At 42.0% G+C, this 17,878-nt stretch overlaps 1 protein-coding gene across 6 annotated transcripts in view; it reads left to right on the forward strand.

Annotated features, from left to right (window-relative positions):
* ralyl (RALY RNA binding protein like) overlaps window positions 1-15,103 on the forward strand; it is an 85,832-nt gene extending 70,729 nt beyond the window's left edge. For 5 of the 6 annotated variants that reach the window (XM_031850332.1, XM_031850333.1, XM_031850334.1 and 2 more), the window contains 7 exons: window positions 481-556; window positions 1,514-1,561; window positions 2,424-2,602; window positions 6,765-6,881; window positions 8,575-8,744; window positions 10,113-10,151; window positions 11,674-15,103. In XM_031850332.1, the coding sequence (XP_031706192.1) occupies window positions 481-556; window positions 1,514-1,561; window positions 2,424-2,602; window positions 6,765-6,881; window positions 8,575-8,744; window positions 10,113-10,145 (623 nt within the window). In that variant the 3' untranslated portion in view covers window positions 10,146-10,151; window positions 11,674-15,103. The remainder of the gene's footprint in view (window positions 1-480; window positions 557-1,513; window positions 1,562-2,423; window positions 2,603-6,764; window positions 6,882-8,574; window positions 8,745-10,112; window positions 10,152-11,673) is intronic. The other variant, XM_031850335.1, reaches the window with a different exon arrangement.
* Window positions 15,104-17,878: the final 2,775 nt, after the last annotated feature.

A 17,878-nucleotide genomic window follows, 5' to 3' on the forward strand; every position in this document is an offset into this window, starting at 1 on the left:
TAATAATACCCCTCATACTGTACGGTAATGTTCAGTACGAGAATATTCATGAATTCATATAAAGGATTATACTTTACTTTAACCCCCCTACTTAGCATTATTAGTAAATAAAGATTTAAGTTATAGTTTAAAACACATTATATGCTCGTTGTAAGCAGATATAAGGGCCTGTTTAAGTATATATCAACCCTTCTTTCTACGAATCATCTTTAACTGTTGTACTTTATAATAACACCAGAGCTGTAATTATACGTAGTGGTAACTTACCAACTGCTTATAAATGTGTTCAGCGCTCATAAAGACATGATTTAACCTGAACTTTAAGGTTCATTCTTCACTTCCAGAATTGTAGTTTGGCAAAATAATTCTTAACTCAATAAATAAATGAAGTGTTATCAGTAAGTCTTTATTCATGTAAAGTCCGCTGTAATGCAGGAATGACTGACAAGTGATTCGTCCGTGTGTTTGTGTTTTTTGCAGACATAAACATGGCTGGCGAGCCGAAGCCGTACAGGCCCAAAGCCGGCTCCAAGCGGCCGCTCTCAGCCGTTTACAGGTAAGAGTTGCCCTCCGAACACACTCCTTCACATGCAAAGGTGCAGCCTTTCTTCTTGTGAACCTTGACTTTCTAATTGAGTTTGTAATGCTCTCCACATTTCTCAGCCATGACTGGAGTTTGTTCTTGTGAAGCTCAAAGCAGATGCTGTTGTAGAAGCTTCATTAAGCATGACCCTGATGTTCTGGCCCGTACACATCTCCTGGTCACAAACAGATCAAAGCAGTGCTTGTTTACTGCGGTCTAATGTGACGGTGGGGCAGACATGATAATTCACTGGGACACTTTTGTGTGTACTCTGATAGTTTGTCACATAGCAAAGTATATATTCCCACCAATTAACTTCCTTCTGAGTTGTTCGTTTGTTGCATTGCATGTCTAATTTTACTAATTTATTAGTTTGTGCTTTGTGTTGGTGTTAACCCTCATTTGCATTGCATAGCCGCGGCTGGAAACAGCCAGGATGTGATATGGTAATTGTGGAGCAGGAGCAGCAGAGGCACGCTACACCACTCTAAATTGAAATAGAAATGGAATAACCTCAATTAGAATTTCTGCGAAAATATCAGCAATTTAAAACGACTTCTTCTTTTCTCCTCTTGTCTTTATTTTATCTCTCTGCCTAAATTATAAATGAGTTGTCATACTGAGCGTGCAGCCTACTTAACATTGATTTTCTTCTCCAAGGTCTAAGAAACAATTTGCCTTTCATTCTCCGACTGTATTTCCCCCTCTGAAACTTCTTTTGTTACGTGTGGTCTTTGCGTGCCAGCATGGCTTAGGCTGCCTCTTAACCTGCGGTGACTTTTAAGCAATAACTAGAGCGTGTCCCTTCGAGTCAAAACGGCTTCAGTTTGATCTGCTTGCTTTTGACAGATCCAAAATGGCTGCTCTTAATACAAACCCATCTCTTTCTTTAAATGTTTCTCCCTGTGTCTCCGTTTGTCTCTCTCACAGCGGTTATGAATTTGACTACGAGTACTACAGGGATGATTTCTACAACAGGTATGTATCATTTACGTTATGTTGTCACCTATGAGATTAAACCAGGAAACAGCTGATTGTTAGCTCCTGTAATCCCTCGTTACTGGTGCTAACTTTACAATAGCTTCTTGCGTTTTCGACAGAGATAGAGGAAAGCAGACTTCACATATCTAACCAGTAACTAATTTATGGTTGCTTAGCTTTGATTGGACGATGACCGTTTAGGGGAGGAGTTTAGCAGTCAATAGGTCTTCCCTCTATATTCTTGCCTCTTCCTTTATTAAAAGTCTCCCTTGTAAGCTGTAATTCACTGAACCTTCCCACAGAGGCTGCTTCAAATCGTCAACTTCAAAATGGCCGAATAGATCAAGCATGCAAATTGACTGAAGGAACACTTGTTTTCTGTGTCATGTATCCACCAGTGATCTGCTGCTTATCTGTGGAGACATTTTCTAAATGTCAAACTTGTTGAGGGCCGTGACAAACGACTACTGTGGCGAGCACAGTCAAAGCCGACACCTTCATCTGACATTTAGCACCCTCTTCCCTTCATCCTCTTCACTTCTAGAAGATGTGGCGATGGGGTTATTTGCATGCACTCGCACCGAAAAAGAGGGATAGTGGTGGATTTCAACTGTAACGTCTGCCTTTTGTTTGATGTGTGCCGTTTGAGGGAAAGAACCCAACAGAAATACATAAAAAAAATCTACCATGAAATACCATACTGGGAAGAGATGATAAGCTTTAGAAAGAGGTGCTGGTGAAGTAAACCGTTAAGCTCTAGATGGACTCTCTGAATGCTTCAGGGCCTCTTGTGAAAAACAGTCAAATACAAGTGTAAGAAGTGAAGTGTAATATTGTATGTATTTCTTTTTTTCTTGAGGCTTTTTGACTACCACGGCAGAGTGGCCCCCCCACCGAGAGCCGTGATCCCCGTCAAACGCTCCAGGGTGCTTGCTCCCTCCTCCCGCCGCGGGAAGACCTCCTTCCCCATCAAGACAACCTCCTCTTCCTCCTCTTCCTCCTCCAGACCTCCCACATCATCCGCCTCCGGGCTCAAACGTACGTACAAATAAGGTGCTTTTTTTTTTACTTGTCTTGTGTTTACACTCTACTGTTCAGATTTTACATTAATTCATTTTTCAAAAGAGCACCCTCTAATTACGCTAATGGCATTCTGTCCTCGTCAAAAATAACAAAAAAAGACACTGAAGGCTTAATGCAGATCTCAAATCCGTGTCTCGGCGGCATGATTCTGCTGTGCTACTTACGCCACGCCACTACAAAAAGCTATTTAATTAACTCCAGCAGCTCACAACAAGCCACACCGCAATGTAGAGCAAAACACTAAATCGTGAACACAAATATAATCCGAGCTTTTGCGAGCGGCACCCATTCAGCAAACGGTGCTATTCCTGTCACCCAGGATCCATCTGGATCTCATCCGCTCCTTTGATTAACCGTTGATGCATTATAGCGTCCTAAATGTAATTAACGTGAGATTGGGGGCCATCTCTGTGGAGCTGTGGTCAGCTGTGTTTACCTAAACGTTAGACTCTATCCGTAGCTCGTGTAATTGGCCACAGTGTTTATTCCATTGTTGCCTGTCTAGGCCCGGTGTTATCAGCGTGAGCAGCTTGGTAGCATCTGTGAGGAGGACCCAGTTGCAGCTGGTATTATATAGAGACGGGGATGGGGAGGAAAAAAAAGGCCCATCTCTTTTTTTTTGGACAGAGTCAATGAATTCTCTGCTCTGTCTAAGCAGTGCTGCTGTATTTTTGGGAGACTAATTTGCCCCTGCCAGTGCTGTGAGAAATCACAGTTTATATTGACTTTGGCCTAGATAGAGTGGGCGGGTTGGTGCCACTTGGGCTGTACGAGGAATAATTCACTTTAGGGAGAAGAAGAGAAACGGCCGTCACGTGCACGGATCACGTGCATGGATCACGAGGATGGATAGACGTGTGTTCTGCACATTAAACCCTCTTTGATGCTCAATGTCGATTGTCAGTTTATGAAGGCGTGATTTGACCCGTTTGTGTCTATTAAGGAAAGACTTGTTTTGCTGTACTTTGTAAAGTCACGGGCTGCATTGGGAATGGGACACAAATGTATTCAATTCTGTATTACTTAAGATCTTTTAAATTAGGTCATGATTGTTTTCCCCTCTGACAGTCTACTTTTCAGCGTTCACCATCACTAATCATCATCATAAATGGTGTTAAGTGATACTGAATTAGAGCTACAACAATAATCAATTAGCTGATAAATAGACAAAAAACTGACACTTAACTAACTGTTTGGGTTTTGGACAATTGATCGGAAAATTCAAGACATTTGAAAGCATCTCCAAGGGCACTAGGAACCTCTTTTGGACATTTTTTCACAATGTGATGGGCTCTTTCTCACCTTTTCTTCTGTTTTGTACGAAATCGTGTTTAAAAAAAAAAAGCAAGTTTTGCTGCAGTGACATGAGGATCTTAAGATAGTTTACATTGATAGAAACATGAGGCGTAATTATCCTTCCAGATGATTTAAAGTTTGTCAAAGTACCATCCTAAATCATGTAACAACCCCCCTACTCTTATTCAGATACTGATATGAAACACAAATACATAATGCACAGATGTCTTTTGAATATTGTGCATGTCATAAAGATGGTTTAAAAATCATGTTTCGCTGCAATATGTCTTCAAAATCGGCCTCACAGAATCCTCCTCATCTGTCCAAACCGGACGGACTATTTAGAGGCTGTGTTGTATCAGCACCACCAGCCCCAAAACTCTTTGTCCAGATTAATTATCCCAGATCACTGATTCAAGAGATCCGCACTATCTCTAAGATGAAAAACGTTGATCATGAGGTCCTAAAATTAGATCCATTACTCATTCGCTAAATCTTATCTAATGATGCCTGTTGAGTAGCAATGACATTTCCCCCCCTTTCCTTTAACACAAGCTATTTAAAGATGGCGCGTTGATGAGATGGCGCTGGATTAAGATGTGTATGTTGTCTCTCTGCAGCTTATGTGACTGATAGCACAAAAGGAAAAAAAACGCCTGGAGGCGCCGATAAATTAAAAACTGTTCCACACTTTCTTATCATCAAAGTAAGCTGCCCTGAGCGAGCTCGGATAATGTTGGAATAAGGAAGTGGGGGTACATGTGCGTGCATTGGTGGATGTCGGCTTGTGCGATACTGAGAAGGTGATAGAGACACTTCAGTGTCGCCCGCCACCGAGATATCATTGTGTATCAACTGTTTTCTCCTTTTTTTTTCATGTGCTTCCAGAAAGCTTGATTTTCTGTTTGCATGTAGCTTTGGGGTCGACGGCTGCTTTACAAAACAACACGAGGCTCATTCTTGTGATTTCCACGCACACACATTACCTATGTGTTGCCTTCGGCATGGCATTATATGCCTCCCTTTTCTCCCTCTCTCTCTCTCTCTCGCACACATTAATCATCCTTGATGCATTGGTTCAGCTCATACAAACGGACATGGGAGGGAATCTGCATCGGGATGTGGTGTGGGTGTAAATATATATCAAAGAAACCCAACTTAAAGAGCCGCATGTAGACATGATAGCAGACAAGCAATGTGTTGATTCTCTGCATGCCTCCTGCGTCCTGATTTTCCGGCTGCAGCTTTACAGGAACTCGTGGGTTTGTTTACCGAGCGCTCATCCGTCCTCTTCACCAGCCCCGACAGACTCTGATAGGTGTCAAAGAGAATTTTATGTTTTCCCCTCAACTTCTGGTGTTTTTTTCCCGTCCGCTCCAAAAAAAGACACGTTTCAGCTGCCGAGAGGTTTACGAATGAGATTAGATTACTACTTTAACGGTCTAAATTCTTTAATCTGCTCGGTTCAAGCTGCTAAGGAGCACACCCTGGTTTCAGCAGCCGTGAGACGGGCCAGATTGAATTAATGGTGACGTCCTACAGATCCATTTTTATTTTCACTATTCCATATTTGCATATGACACATAAAGGGTAAAACTCAAACTCTTGGCATGATGCAGTTACGCCTCATTTACCCAAAGCTCAGATATGTATTGTAGCGTGAGACCCAAAGCAACGCAGGAAGAGGAGAAGGATTATTCATACGGCAGTAAACAGAAGCAGTGGGAGGGCAAACTGTGCCCCCTGTTTCTCATGCTGCACCGTTAGTGAGGCAACGATCGGTTATTGTTGCAGTGAGTGTATGAAATTAAAAAAATGCAATTAAAACATATGATGTATGATTGTTTTTTAATCCAGTTTAGTGTCCTAAACACAAGTGTCGAGCATCAAAATTAGATTCAGTCTAAAAAGCGCTGCTTTGCATAATGTTACAATACATTGTTGTTTCCTTTTCTACAATAAAACCACCTTTTTGCAAGGCAAAACTAAAATATGTGGCTATTTCAAATAGCCAAATGTTCAGAGTTCCAGTCAGTTTACTGTGCTCCAAGTGTTACATTTGAATTTGCTGTTTGGATTTCAGTCATGATGAGTCCGTTTGGTAATGGTTTATTTTATGGGTTCCCATAATGGTTTACTAATGTCTTGGAAAGAAGCATGTCATTTGGTATATAACAGAGATCATATCCTGAGATAGTTGTAGTGAGTTCTTTTAAGGGTACTGGCAGTAAACAGTGAGGCTGAGATCAATGAGATTCAATGTTAACAGCAACGCTGGACTACATACAGCATCATTTCCTGTCAATCCCTCGTGCAAGTGAAGGCAATCCTCTATATAGAGAAGTAGTAACACAAAATGGAGACTATACTGTCAAATAAATAAATAAAATGAAAATCTTAAGGATTTTAACTTCAAGATGAAAGACATTTAACATAAGCACTAATAAAGCAGATGCTATCCTAAAGTGTAGACAATCTCCACACTTTTGTATTCGCCCAACGCTGACTGAAGGATAGCATACAGTTTGTTCAGATATTGGCATCTTTGAGCGAAACTTGAGCAGCGCTGCACACTAATCTTCAAATTGAAAGCAGCAGGTCCACATTTTCAGCAGCATAACTTCGCAGTCGGCCAGATTGAGATGTTCTTCCCCGAGGAAAGTGGGAATCGGAGTGATGATACGATATCCAAAACTAAAAGCATTAACGGATGACTGTGGTCACGCCGTGTGACGCAGCGTCGTTAGAGTGAGTGCACGGATGAAATTAGGACAAACTCAAAAGTAGCTCTGAATTCCGTTTCTGTGTTTCTGTCCCTCAGCGGTGAAGACGGACCAGCTGCAGACTATCAAACGGGAGCTCACTCAGATCAAGCTGAAGATCGACTCTTTGCTGGGACGCCTGGAGAAGATCGAGAAGCAGCAGAGAGCCGAGTCCGGTAAGACGCCGACCGACGGATCAGAGCTAGTCGGAGGGGAAAAGGACACCCACCACTGAGGCAGGGAAATCAAGAGCACACGCCGGCCATAAGTCTTTGTGACACTGTGGGAGATAAGAGCAATAGAGCTCTCCATCATAACAGCCGACAGGTGTCAGCTTCACGCTGACTCTGTTTATATGGGAGGGCTTTGTAGATGACCTGCACCGCGGGACCGTCCGAGAGCAGCTCACTGTGAAGGTCACTTAGACTTCATGTTGTGCATGTTACAATGTGTCAGCAGGTTGCTCTGGTTTATTCAAACTCTGTCGCTTTTTCTCTTTAACTCCGTGACAGTTATACACCAAATGCATCGCACACATGTCTTGGTCGTCTTCCAGGCAAACTGTTGTGTGATTAACTAGAAACTAGAACAAACCAATCCAAGGTTTTCTGGTTGGAAGGAGATTGTTTGTTTGTATCGAACAACTAGCAGCGAGAGGCGTGCGTATTTAAAATATCAGCTGATCCTTTTAGCAATTATTCTCACGGTAATTTACCCTAAAAATGTTTTAATTGTAAACACTGGTCTTTACATTTCGGTACCGAAAAGTATTGAATGTGCCGTAAACAGGAGAGGAAAAGATTGAATGTGTTTTAGAGCCATGTTTAGCTTATAGTGCTAACTTCTGGCCAAACTGCGCTGCGGCCGAGTCTATTCGCCTAATTTGCGTTTCTTTTTGCGACATTTTAAAAGTTCGCTTTAAATTCACTTGACAAACAAATGAAAACACGGCTATAAGCCAACTTTTGAGGCTCCTGCGTATAAAGTAAGTGGGAAGATTGAAATGTGCACGTGGCAGCTCAAAATGGCACAAATTCACACAGAGAACCAGATGTGCAAAAATGTTTCAATTTCAAAAGAATTCAGGAAAGAAGAATAATGTGTAATAAACGTTGAGAACATGAGTTTCTGCTGAGCTCTGAACACACGGACACACTACTAAAGACACGCTTGGTGTGTCAGTTGCTAGCTAGCTCTCAGCTAACATACAGTTGGTGCATTGGCTGTTTGGAGCAAATTAATATGAACCGTTGATATGATTCGATTCAGCAGCAGCAACTACAGTTTTTAGTTTGCCTCCACGTCTCCTCGCTTCTCCGGAGCAGTCACAAGCCATGCATCATTCACGGAAATCTTTTTTCTGCAGCCGTGACGTATACAGCTGATGCAGCTGTGCCCCACGTCATATTTAATTGACGTTACTTTAAAAATGACTGCTCCGAGGCAAGGTTGTCTTTTTCAGCTCTCTCCTTGTGTCTCGTCCTCGCCTCCTTCTCCCGTGGGCGGGACTAAGACATGAGGAAAGAAATCAAAGACGTACAAAGTGGGAAAATGGGAAAGGCCCTCTGTCGACACTTTATTCAATCATATACTTATTTGGATTAAAAAATAGATGCTTTGGCTTACAGTTATGCTTGTCTGTTCTGTAGAAGAACTACAATGAGTTAGTTGTTGACTCGTTGAGATTAAACCACGTCTGTCCAGCTGAACGTATGGAGCAGCACTGCCTCTACGGATCGGTAGTGGGGAGAACACTTTGCTTTGTTTCTGCACAGATTTTGAAAAACAGAAAGAAAGAGCAGCCAACCAAACTTTTCTACCTCTGTGTGAAGCAAAGAAAACCAATTCTCTGTGCCCTTCTTCACTCAGAAGCTCAGAGAAAGTACGAGGACAACTGCAACTCCTTGCATGAGGAGTCCGTGTCAGAGACGGCGGAAAACTCTGGGGAGGACGCGGGCGACGGGGCGCTGGACGTGGAGGCGGGAGAGATGACCGACGGGGGCGAGGACGACTACGACGAGGAGGGAAACCACCATCTGGTAAGAGAAACCGGCCTCACAGGCCTGACAGGGAGGGAGAGAGCAATGCACTTTGGGAGATCTCAAGTGGGCAGACAGTCTTCCCCTCTGAAAGTTAATTTTCGAGAATTATTCATGGCCACAGATCTGAGAGAGCGGGGAGCTTCACATGAGTGAATGGTGAGAGCGCCCGGACTGACAGTTCCTCCCTGTCGACCCGGGCTCAAACCCCCCCCCACCACCACCACCACCACACACACACACACACACACACACACACACGTACGTACAGGCTATAATTAAAGCAGAGGGCTCAAGATACTAAGACGAGCGTTTAAGACCAGACCTGCTGTGAATAGAAGTAGAACAGTATGTAAAGGTTTCCCTGAGAAGGTACAGCCCGTATCATAGAGAATGATCTAACCTACAAAATATCATTAAACAAAAAGAGCCGTCTGCAAAATAGTACGATGGAACCAGCAGAAGTGACAGTCGAACACTGTAATCTATTATCATTAATCTGATCTAATATTTGTTCGTAGACTAATTCTTGCCACCATGCTCGGTGTGACGACACTAAAATCATTCATAATGTTCTGGATTGTTTTTTGCCCAATATTTGTGGCTTTAAAAAAAAAAAACTGTAGACTTTTGGGTCGTCACCTTTAAAAAAAAAAAAAAAGTTACAATTTATTTTGACATGATTTGATATTTCATCTAAGTCTGCAATTAACTTTGATAATCCCAAAAACATTGAATATGAATGTCACTGAAGCATCTAAACCAAAAGAGCTAATTATTGTCGTCTTTACACTGTTGTGTTCAGATGTCTGCCCTTTCAGCTTTATTAAATAATGTTTTAGCTTCATAGAAAGGTATCTGCATGTTGAAGGCTCCGTATTATACAGCAGTTAAAACATCATTTCTCATGTTTTTTTCTAAAGTAAACCTTGTGGCCGCTCGGTTTCATTTTTCACACCGCACAGCTTCTCGAGTTCAAGCGCCGAGATCAAAGTAATCGTCCTTGGTCTCATCTGGGTTCCGTTGTGCTGTGTGGCCATGCTTTAGAACAAGATTTCTCTATTACGCCGTCTGTTAAAACAGGCGAGCATGGCCGTGCCGTTCCTCGATGAAAGCTCGGTGCCCCTCTGCTAATGGAACACATTATTTTCCGGAGACGTGGCGGAGGTGATTTATTTGTTTCCGGAAAGGTCACATTGATCACAGATCGTGATAACGCACCACAAAGACGGTCGGCGCGGCTGCTCCTGTTGAGTGTTCATCAGCGCTGACCTTTGGAAAAGATTAAATACAACCTGTGTGCTCAGTTTTAAAAACGCTGAATCCTACCCATGATTTCAACCCTCTCTCGCTCTCTCTCCTTTCCAGATAGAGAACCATGTATCGGATATCGACAACTGAGATCAGGTAAGGATGAATCCATTCCAGCATGTGTGAGCTTATTGCTGAAGGTCCTGGAGGCTCTTGCAGCTAGTCTCCATTTAAAGCCTTACATCCAGTCCTCATTAAACGCCTTATCCGCCCAACTGTGTCTTGAGCATCTCTAAACATTCGTTAGTCATCTCCTAAATCACAAGCTCTATGACATTTAGAGGCCCAGCTCCACTGAAGGGCGTCTAATGCCGAATCCAACAGAAGGAGCGATGATGGCATTCCAATGGGCCAGAACTGCCCATAAACAATATTCCTCTAATTGAATTGTGTGGAAGGGGGCATGAATGTGGAGGCCTAAGGTAAAGAGTTTGCTGCCAGAGAGCGGGGGTAATGATGCGGTCACATCCTCGGTCGGCCTCTGTGCTCAGCTGTGTTTACGAGTCGCACGCTGTTGATGTTAACGTTGAGTTAAGATGTCTTCTTTTGCTTCCGGGCGAGCAAAGGAAAATCCAGAAAGTGAGGTTCAGATCGATCAGTGCTAGGCTATGCTAACGTTGTAGCGGCTCCCTCAACACTCAAAACAACGTCATCTAGGCAAAAAATACGACAGCGACATTATTGTTTGTGACATAGACGGTCTATGGTTTATACTCATAGTTTACAGATATCACGTGCTGTCGTGGAGCTCTGAGTGACCACAGAAGGCTGCACTTTGGTGTGAACACAACATGAAAGCTTTGATTTTATTTGAACAAGATGAATCGACGTCTCGTCTCTGACAGAAAGCCAATAAGTGTATTCCCCAAAAATGTCGAACTTGTTCCTTCAAGATGAAATGCTATAATACTGCAGTGAACAAAAAGAAGATTTAGATGGTTGACGGTACGTATCAATAACCTGTAAAAGTATTGTTAACATTACATCCACAGCCCATGTAAGCTTATCTTTTTCTAAAAGTGTGCACGCTGCCTTGGATCTTTTCATGTCCATGCTGTTGAGTTGCCGCTTCTTTTTCATTTCTACTTGGATTATGGATGAATGTATTCCATAAATCTTTCTTCTTGCCTTCAAAGAACTGTCAGCTGCTCTAAAGTTAGTTTTTTTTGTGTGTATATAAGCAAAAATATCCACAGTTTCCTTTTTCCCCTCATCTGCCTGTCCAAACGTTTGGTGTCCCAGTTGTATCCACATCTTAAGAAACCACGTTACACTTCAGTTCCCTCTCCACATTTTATCCTCACGGCACATGCATTGAACAACCTGACAATCCCACTCGGAGAATATGTGAATGTTTTGCTCGCGGGCCTGTAAGCGAGGATAGAACATCACAGTGAGAAGAACCTCAATAAGTCGTGTCCAGAAGGATTAGAGAGGCAGCTTCTGGGCGACCAAAAAATATTTCTGCACTCCCCGAGATATTTCTGAGGCCCATTCAAAAACGGACAAGCTTTAAAACTCTGCCTAATCCTCCTCAGATTTACAGCATTATAAATAGCCACCGATGTTTGAGGAGCAGACGGGCCCCTATAATGTGTTTTCTCCTTCATCCCTTCAGGAGGAGGCAGCAGACACCCCCCCGGTCAGTGGTATTAGAATTCATCGTCACCTTCAAGAGACGGAAAAGGATCTCTGAAGGATCAAGACTCTCATTCAGGACTGTAAATTGTGTTCAAGAGATGCTGAATCGCATTTAGACGCCCAACTGTGCAGCACAAAAAACGACCGTGATGTGCTCGCTAGAGAAAAATGTATTCAAGACCCATTTTAATGCATCGGCCTCGTGGGTATTCTGTGCAACTTATATTTCATTGCAAGAGGCCGACAGTATCGTGTGCTAATCCTGTTTGTGAAATAAATAAAACAGAAGGGAATGAAATAAAGGCATTTCTTCTGATTTATAAATGAAATTACGTGGGAAGAGGGGAACATGACATTGATCCACCGTTGCTGCTTTGATGAAATGTGTTTGCAGTGTAATTTATCAAACTGATTTTTTCCTATGAATTTTATGTTCAAAAATCAAAATGAATAAAGGAACAGTCGGAACAATCTGCGACCGCAGAATGATTCACAAACAAACGAACGGTGGTTTTCGGATTTGACTCATGCATAAGCCAATATCTGCGAGCATAACTTTATCCGTTTGTCACACAAATGCCCCGTGGGGCTGTTCCATCATATATTCCAACTCCTGCCAAGCTGCAGAAGCAGAAAGGGCTTCCTGTGGTCCAGAGCCAACACTGGCACAGGCCTCCTGCCGGGGACCAGGGCCCCGACGTCTCAATGCGCTCCTCCCCGCTCAGCCTGTGCATCCCGACACGGGCTGCTGCTGCTCGGGAGCCAACGCCCTTTCTCCTTCCACTGCTCCCTCCCTCTGCATCGATTCCGTCTCATGTAGGCAAGAGTGAGCCAAGGTTTTTAGAGTCGATTTTATCGATGTGATGTATGTGATCTGTGATTCAGATCGCTTACGAATTAATATGGAATAATTGAACATGACACAATGGCTTGTGCAGCCTTAAAACAACCAGAAATAAAAACTCTTTTAATAGAATGCCCTTAAATGTAAATAACAAAGTAAAGTACAGACTGGGGAAAGATCTGAACTGGCCAGAGTTGGATGATTCGTCCACTCATTTTGGTGCATTTTACTAACATCATGATGTGCATGATTTCTACTGGTTCATATGTTACATTGTGCAAACATGTCATGCAGCTTCAGCTGAGCGATTTCAATTAACCCGACTATAAATATATGGCTGCAAAGGGAATCGCGTCACCAATCCCCCCCCCCCCCAATATGTAAAATTTAATAAGTAAATTTCCTCCAAACAATGACAGAGGCCTGTTTGTAGTCTCAAGCTTTTTCTTCATAGGAAGCCTCAGAAGGAGGCAGGTGGTTGGATCCACAGCTAACGTGGGGCCAGGTGTGCCAGCTGATGGTCAGCAGCAACAATTAAGGTGATGATGCGTATCAGCTGGCACACCTGGTATGTATTAGCTGGAGATGAGGTTGTCAGCATAAACGGCTGGTGGGCCAACGACATTCATCACAGCTGTCAATGAAGCGGCTTCTTATCAAACACTCTGCTGTCATTAACCGCTGGCTTTGTCCTTGCACCCACTGCAGCCCGATATTGTCTCTCCTCCTCCTCTGCTGCTGCTTGTAAAACTGAAATGTTTTCTTCTTCTTTTGCTTTTAATTTGTGCTCGGAAGCATCGACGCGTGTTTTTAAGGACGGAAAGCAGACGGGCCTCTTGTCATTGGACGAAATACTTACCGATTATCGGTCGAAGTCCTGAATTGGTGTTAAAGTTGAATCATGTCATTCGGGGCTGTTGTTACTTTCAGGAGTCGTTTCACCCAAAATGCAAAGAAATAAAAAGAAAGGCTATTGGTGTCTAGTTGAAGAATTTTATTTGTACATGTTTTGAGGCCATGGAGACTCTGGTGTAATTACGGTGAAATAGATTTCGTTTGTGGTGCTTGAAGCATTAAAAAAGGCATTTGAAGAATTCAACCACAATGTTTCTTTTCGGACACAATTCAGTCCAGTCAGAAAAAATGTTGGCATTGGACACGAGTGTAAAGAAGGGATACCGTGAATGTGGACTTTTTGCATCCAGGCAGATCAAGTGTTGGTGGAAGTTTCGTGGTATAATAAGGAGTATTAAGAGCGAGAAAGTCCACAAAAGGCGGGTCGGAGTGGTGGAAACAAACAGGACTTTCATGAGTTTGTTACGTAAGAAACTCCGCTAAGGTCGGTTGTTATTGATTTACACTGTTGAGTTATTGTTTAAAGATGATGCTTATTCTAAACTTGAGTAGTTCTGTTGCCTAAATCATTCCAATCATTTAACAGCTTGTCCTCGGTGCTTTTCTGTAAGCGTGATAGCGGCTGATATGAAACTTTTGATTCAGAAATGTCGACATCCGTGGTTTGATGAAACGTGCGATGCCAACATTTTGGTTATTGGGTTTCTTAATTACTCTGGGAGATGCTCACATGCTCTGTAGATGTTTGGATAGAAAAATGGATCCCATCCAAAATGTGGATTAATAGCCTGAATAATGTTTTGTTTATATGTAATTGTTCAACGTTTCGAAGAAAATTAACAGAAGTCTCTTCACCCTTATTAGCACAAAACCTGGGCAAATGAAACCAAACCACCGCGGGTAAATAAGGAAATATTGTTTTGTGATTTGGTTGGAATGACCCTTTAAACCGAGAATTAATTGAATGTGAAGGAAAGGTCGCCTCAACTTCATGAACACAACAATCTGCCTGAAAAAAATAGAATTGAATAAAAAGTCTGTCCAGCAGCTCCTTCAAAATAAGTGTCTGGTGAATGATGATGATGTGTAATATTTAGCACTATTTTTGTATACAAAAACATGTTTAAGGGAAATGGCTCTGCTACACGTTTATCTTTTTTGCTGGTAGCCTGTTCTTTAATAAGCAGTATGGTGATGTGTCAAATATTTTGCAAAAAGTACAACAAAAAAAACCCTTATTGCTTTTAACTGTTGTAATTTATCTGGGTCACTTTAAAACATTTCTGGCTCGACATTCACTTTTATTTTGCCCTGTAAATAATCATCCTCATGTTTATTTCAAACACTAATCGACTGAAAGAGACGTTTAAAACAAAGCGGAAAAAAGGTATACTGACAGTTTGTTGGGGTCGTTGCAGGTTTTAACCACAATTGTAGTGTAACTGACAACTGTTGTATAGAAATGTACATTTTTTTGTAAAGATATTTTTATCAAAAGGCATGTTTACTGTAACTTTGTATTTTCAGTTCATGTATTAAAAAAAAAAGGTATATTCCAACTGTTGTAAGGCTAGAAAACTCATCGTAGATAAATATTTGTGTTCTTATCAGTCAATAAAATGTTTGTGTCATATATGTTTAACTAGTCAAATGTTTCAATGATCAACACTTTATTTTACAAATAAATATGAACTGAAGGACAAAGAAACCTTTTGGCTTCATTGTACATAAAAAGCAGACGTGATAGTTGCTCGCAGAATGTTGACAGACGTGTATGTAAATGTTTGGTGCATCATTAAGGCGTGCCTCTTAAAAAATCCATTCTCTCCTACCGTGCATCTACTGTCAACACACACTGCTGATTTAATTATGATTTATGTAGTTTAGCATGCAGGGCGCTTGCCATCAAGATGACACGTTAACAAGTTACACGGCAGAGTGTTTGAAAGCACGTCAAATTAACGTCAGTCAGCGGGGAAGTGGACACCATAACGGCAGCTTGTCATCTGGGTTTTTTTTTCCACTAATGGCAGCAGTCTCACTGGCTGCCACTTGATATCAGTGTGTATTTTTAACTGAGTCTTGTTCTAATACGATGTGACCGCAGCAGATGTCCAGCTGTGGCAGGTCATTCTACACCTGACTGACTGTGGATTATAGGAATACATCAACCCAATCAAATCAATCAGTGTCTATCAACTTGCACTGAAATGTAGCTTCTTACTGCTAGTGATGGGATCCCACATGAACCAGACTGTTCTCGTACACTGTTCTCGGCTATACCCATGAAAAGCAATTTGTGTATAACTCACAAAATCATGTTGTATGTCATAAACACAATTGTTAAGCAGGAAGAATAAAGATCGACAAACTCCATGTGGGGAGGAGGTTGGGGTTGATCCAAAAACACCGGACTATCACCCAGGAGACCGTCGTTTGCGTCCCGTGTGAAACCAGAAATCAATGTTGATTTATTTGTCACGTAACTTCCATGTAAAATATCCTTCCGTCATTATTCAAACCCAAAATATGATCTTTTCCAAAATCACACCAAGTACTTTGTTGCCTAATCTCAAAACTATTCTACAAAGAATTTATATTTTGTGTTGCTTTTGGCGGTCCCTATGGACAAAAGCGGTAGTGTTTCGTAAATAAATAATCTAAATGGTTTTTCGTGGTGTAAATATGTAAATGACGAAGATATATGAAACCAGAAATTGATCGTTCCTTGACATACAGGCCTCATGAAAGTGTTTTTGACAGTTTAACCAAAATAAAGAGACTTTGTATTTATCGTGCACAGAAATACAGTTTTTGTTTGCCGCCTTTTTAAAAGAAGATCAGAGTCCAGGATCACCTCCATCACACAAGTGTTGGAGAATCACTGCCACGCTTTAGGACACTTCTGTAGGACATACGGGACTTGTCCTCTGGTGGAGCAGCCGTCTCCAAACTCATTACACTTGCCCTCGGTCCGATTAACGAACAGTCCAGTTCCTGTGCTTCTCTTGGGAACACACAACGTGATCTAGAGGCTGATTGTGACCCTGATTCGGCCTTTTCTTTAAAGACCGCGGCGAGTGTGCACTTGACTGTGCAGAAGTCAGCAGAGCAGCGTGGACAATCGGCCGACATGCATGCGACAGCTGGGACCAACATTGTTCTGGTGAATAGCAACGTCCACTGAAGTCTCTGCTGTGCGAGTCGGTCTGATGTGTGACGCACAGCATTTTCACAGTTGGGTGGATGTTTTTAGTCGACGTGGACTCTTCTGTTTTGATTGTGTCTCCTCCTGAAAATCAGTTCTTCACCATTTTAGACAACGCCTTCATTTCATAAAAGAAATAGATTTATGCTGGATTTTTTTCAAAACATCAGGTGCTTTGCAAAGGATCAAAACCAGAATAAAATCCTAAAATCAACAGCTGCTGCAATAAAAACAAGAACCATTAAGAGACAGGAAGCCAAAAGCAACAATAAAGCTCCTGACATTAAAGCGAATCCTTTCATAAATGAGGGTTTATAGTGACTTTAAAGAACCCGTCTGAGCTCTGCAGGGTTTTGTGTGTGTTCATTATAGAGACTACAGCATTAACGTCCTTGAAAGGTTTCAGTATGTCACTTCCACTCTGTTATAGCGAGTCTGTAAAGGTAGCTGGGCGGCAACAGATGGCAGCTTTAAAGCCACGGTAAAAGGTAACGCAGTAAGGTTAATGGGGGCCAACTACAATGCCACACACAATTAGCCCGCGGTATCAAGTCCGCAGCACCGGTGGCTGGCATGATTGCACACAGCTGTTTCCGTTTGACCCACATATGAGAACACGTTTCACCCCTTTTGCTTAATGCACTGCAGTTTATTCATATATACAGAACTGAGTGAAGCTGCTGAAGTGAAGATATTCAGCCGTGATGGTGAGCCCGAGGATGAAAGTGACTACACGGTTTTACTTCACACTGGAGCCGTTAAGCCTCTGTGATATTGAATTTTTTAACTTTCACAGCTGTGGAAATAAAAAAATGTATTAAAATGATTGCTGCTGCTGCTGCTGGCCAGTCGGTCATATCAGTAAATGTGAACATATAACCATCAGCTCGCATGTGTTTATAGCAGCTGACAGATTCAATCCACTCATTTTTGCTTGTTTCTCTCCATTTGGGAAATAATCAATTAGTCAGTTAGCGCTCACATATAGATTTTGCATCTTTGAATCCTCATATGGATTACTGTGGTGGAAAATAAACATCATTTGGAGCAGAAGCAGCATTTGGGTAATAACTCGCGCTCCATCTTAACCATGTATTATAAGTTGTATCTCTATGTGTGTATCCTCAGTTAAAACACGTACAGTATTAAACCCTTATACTCTATTACATTTCACAAGTTGGAGAGCATTTGCTTTATTGGAAATATTCAAATCCGCAGCTCGCTGCACAAATCATAATTAACATTTTTATTATTTTAGCTCAGGGGCGCTAAGAT

Source organism: Anarrhichthys ocellatus, unplaced genomic scaffold (genome assembly GCF_004355925.1).
Source record: "Anarrhichthys ocellatus isolate YVR2014 unplaced genomic scaffold, GSC_Weel_1.0 scaffold10, whole genome shotgun sequence".
Classification (NCBI taxonomy): Eukaryota; Metazoa; Chordata; class Actinopteri; order Perciformes; family Anarhichadidae; genus Anarrhichthys; species Anarrhichthys ocellatus.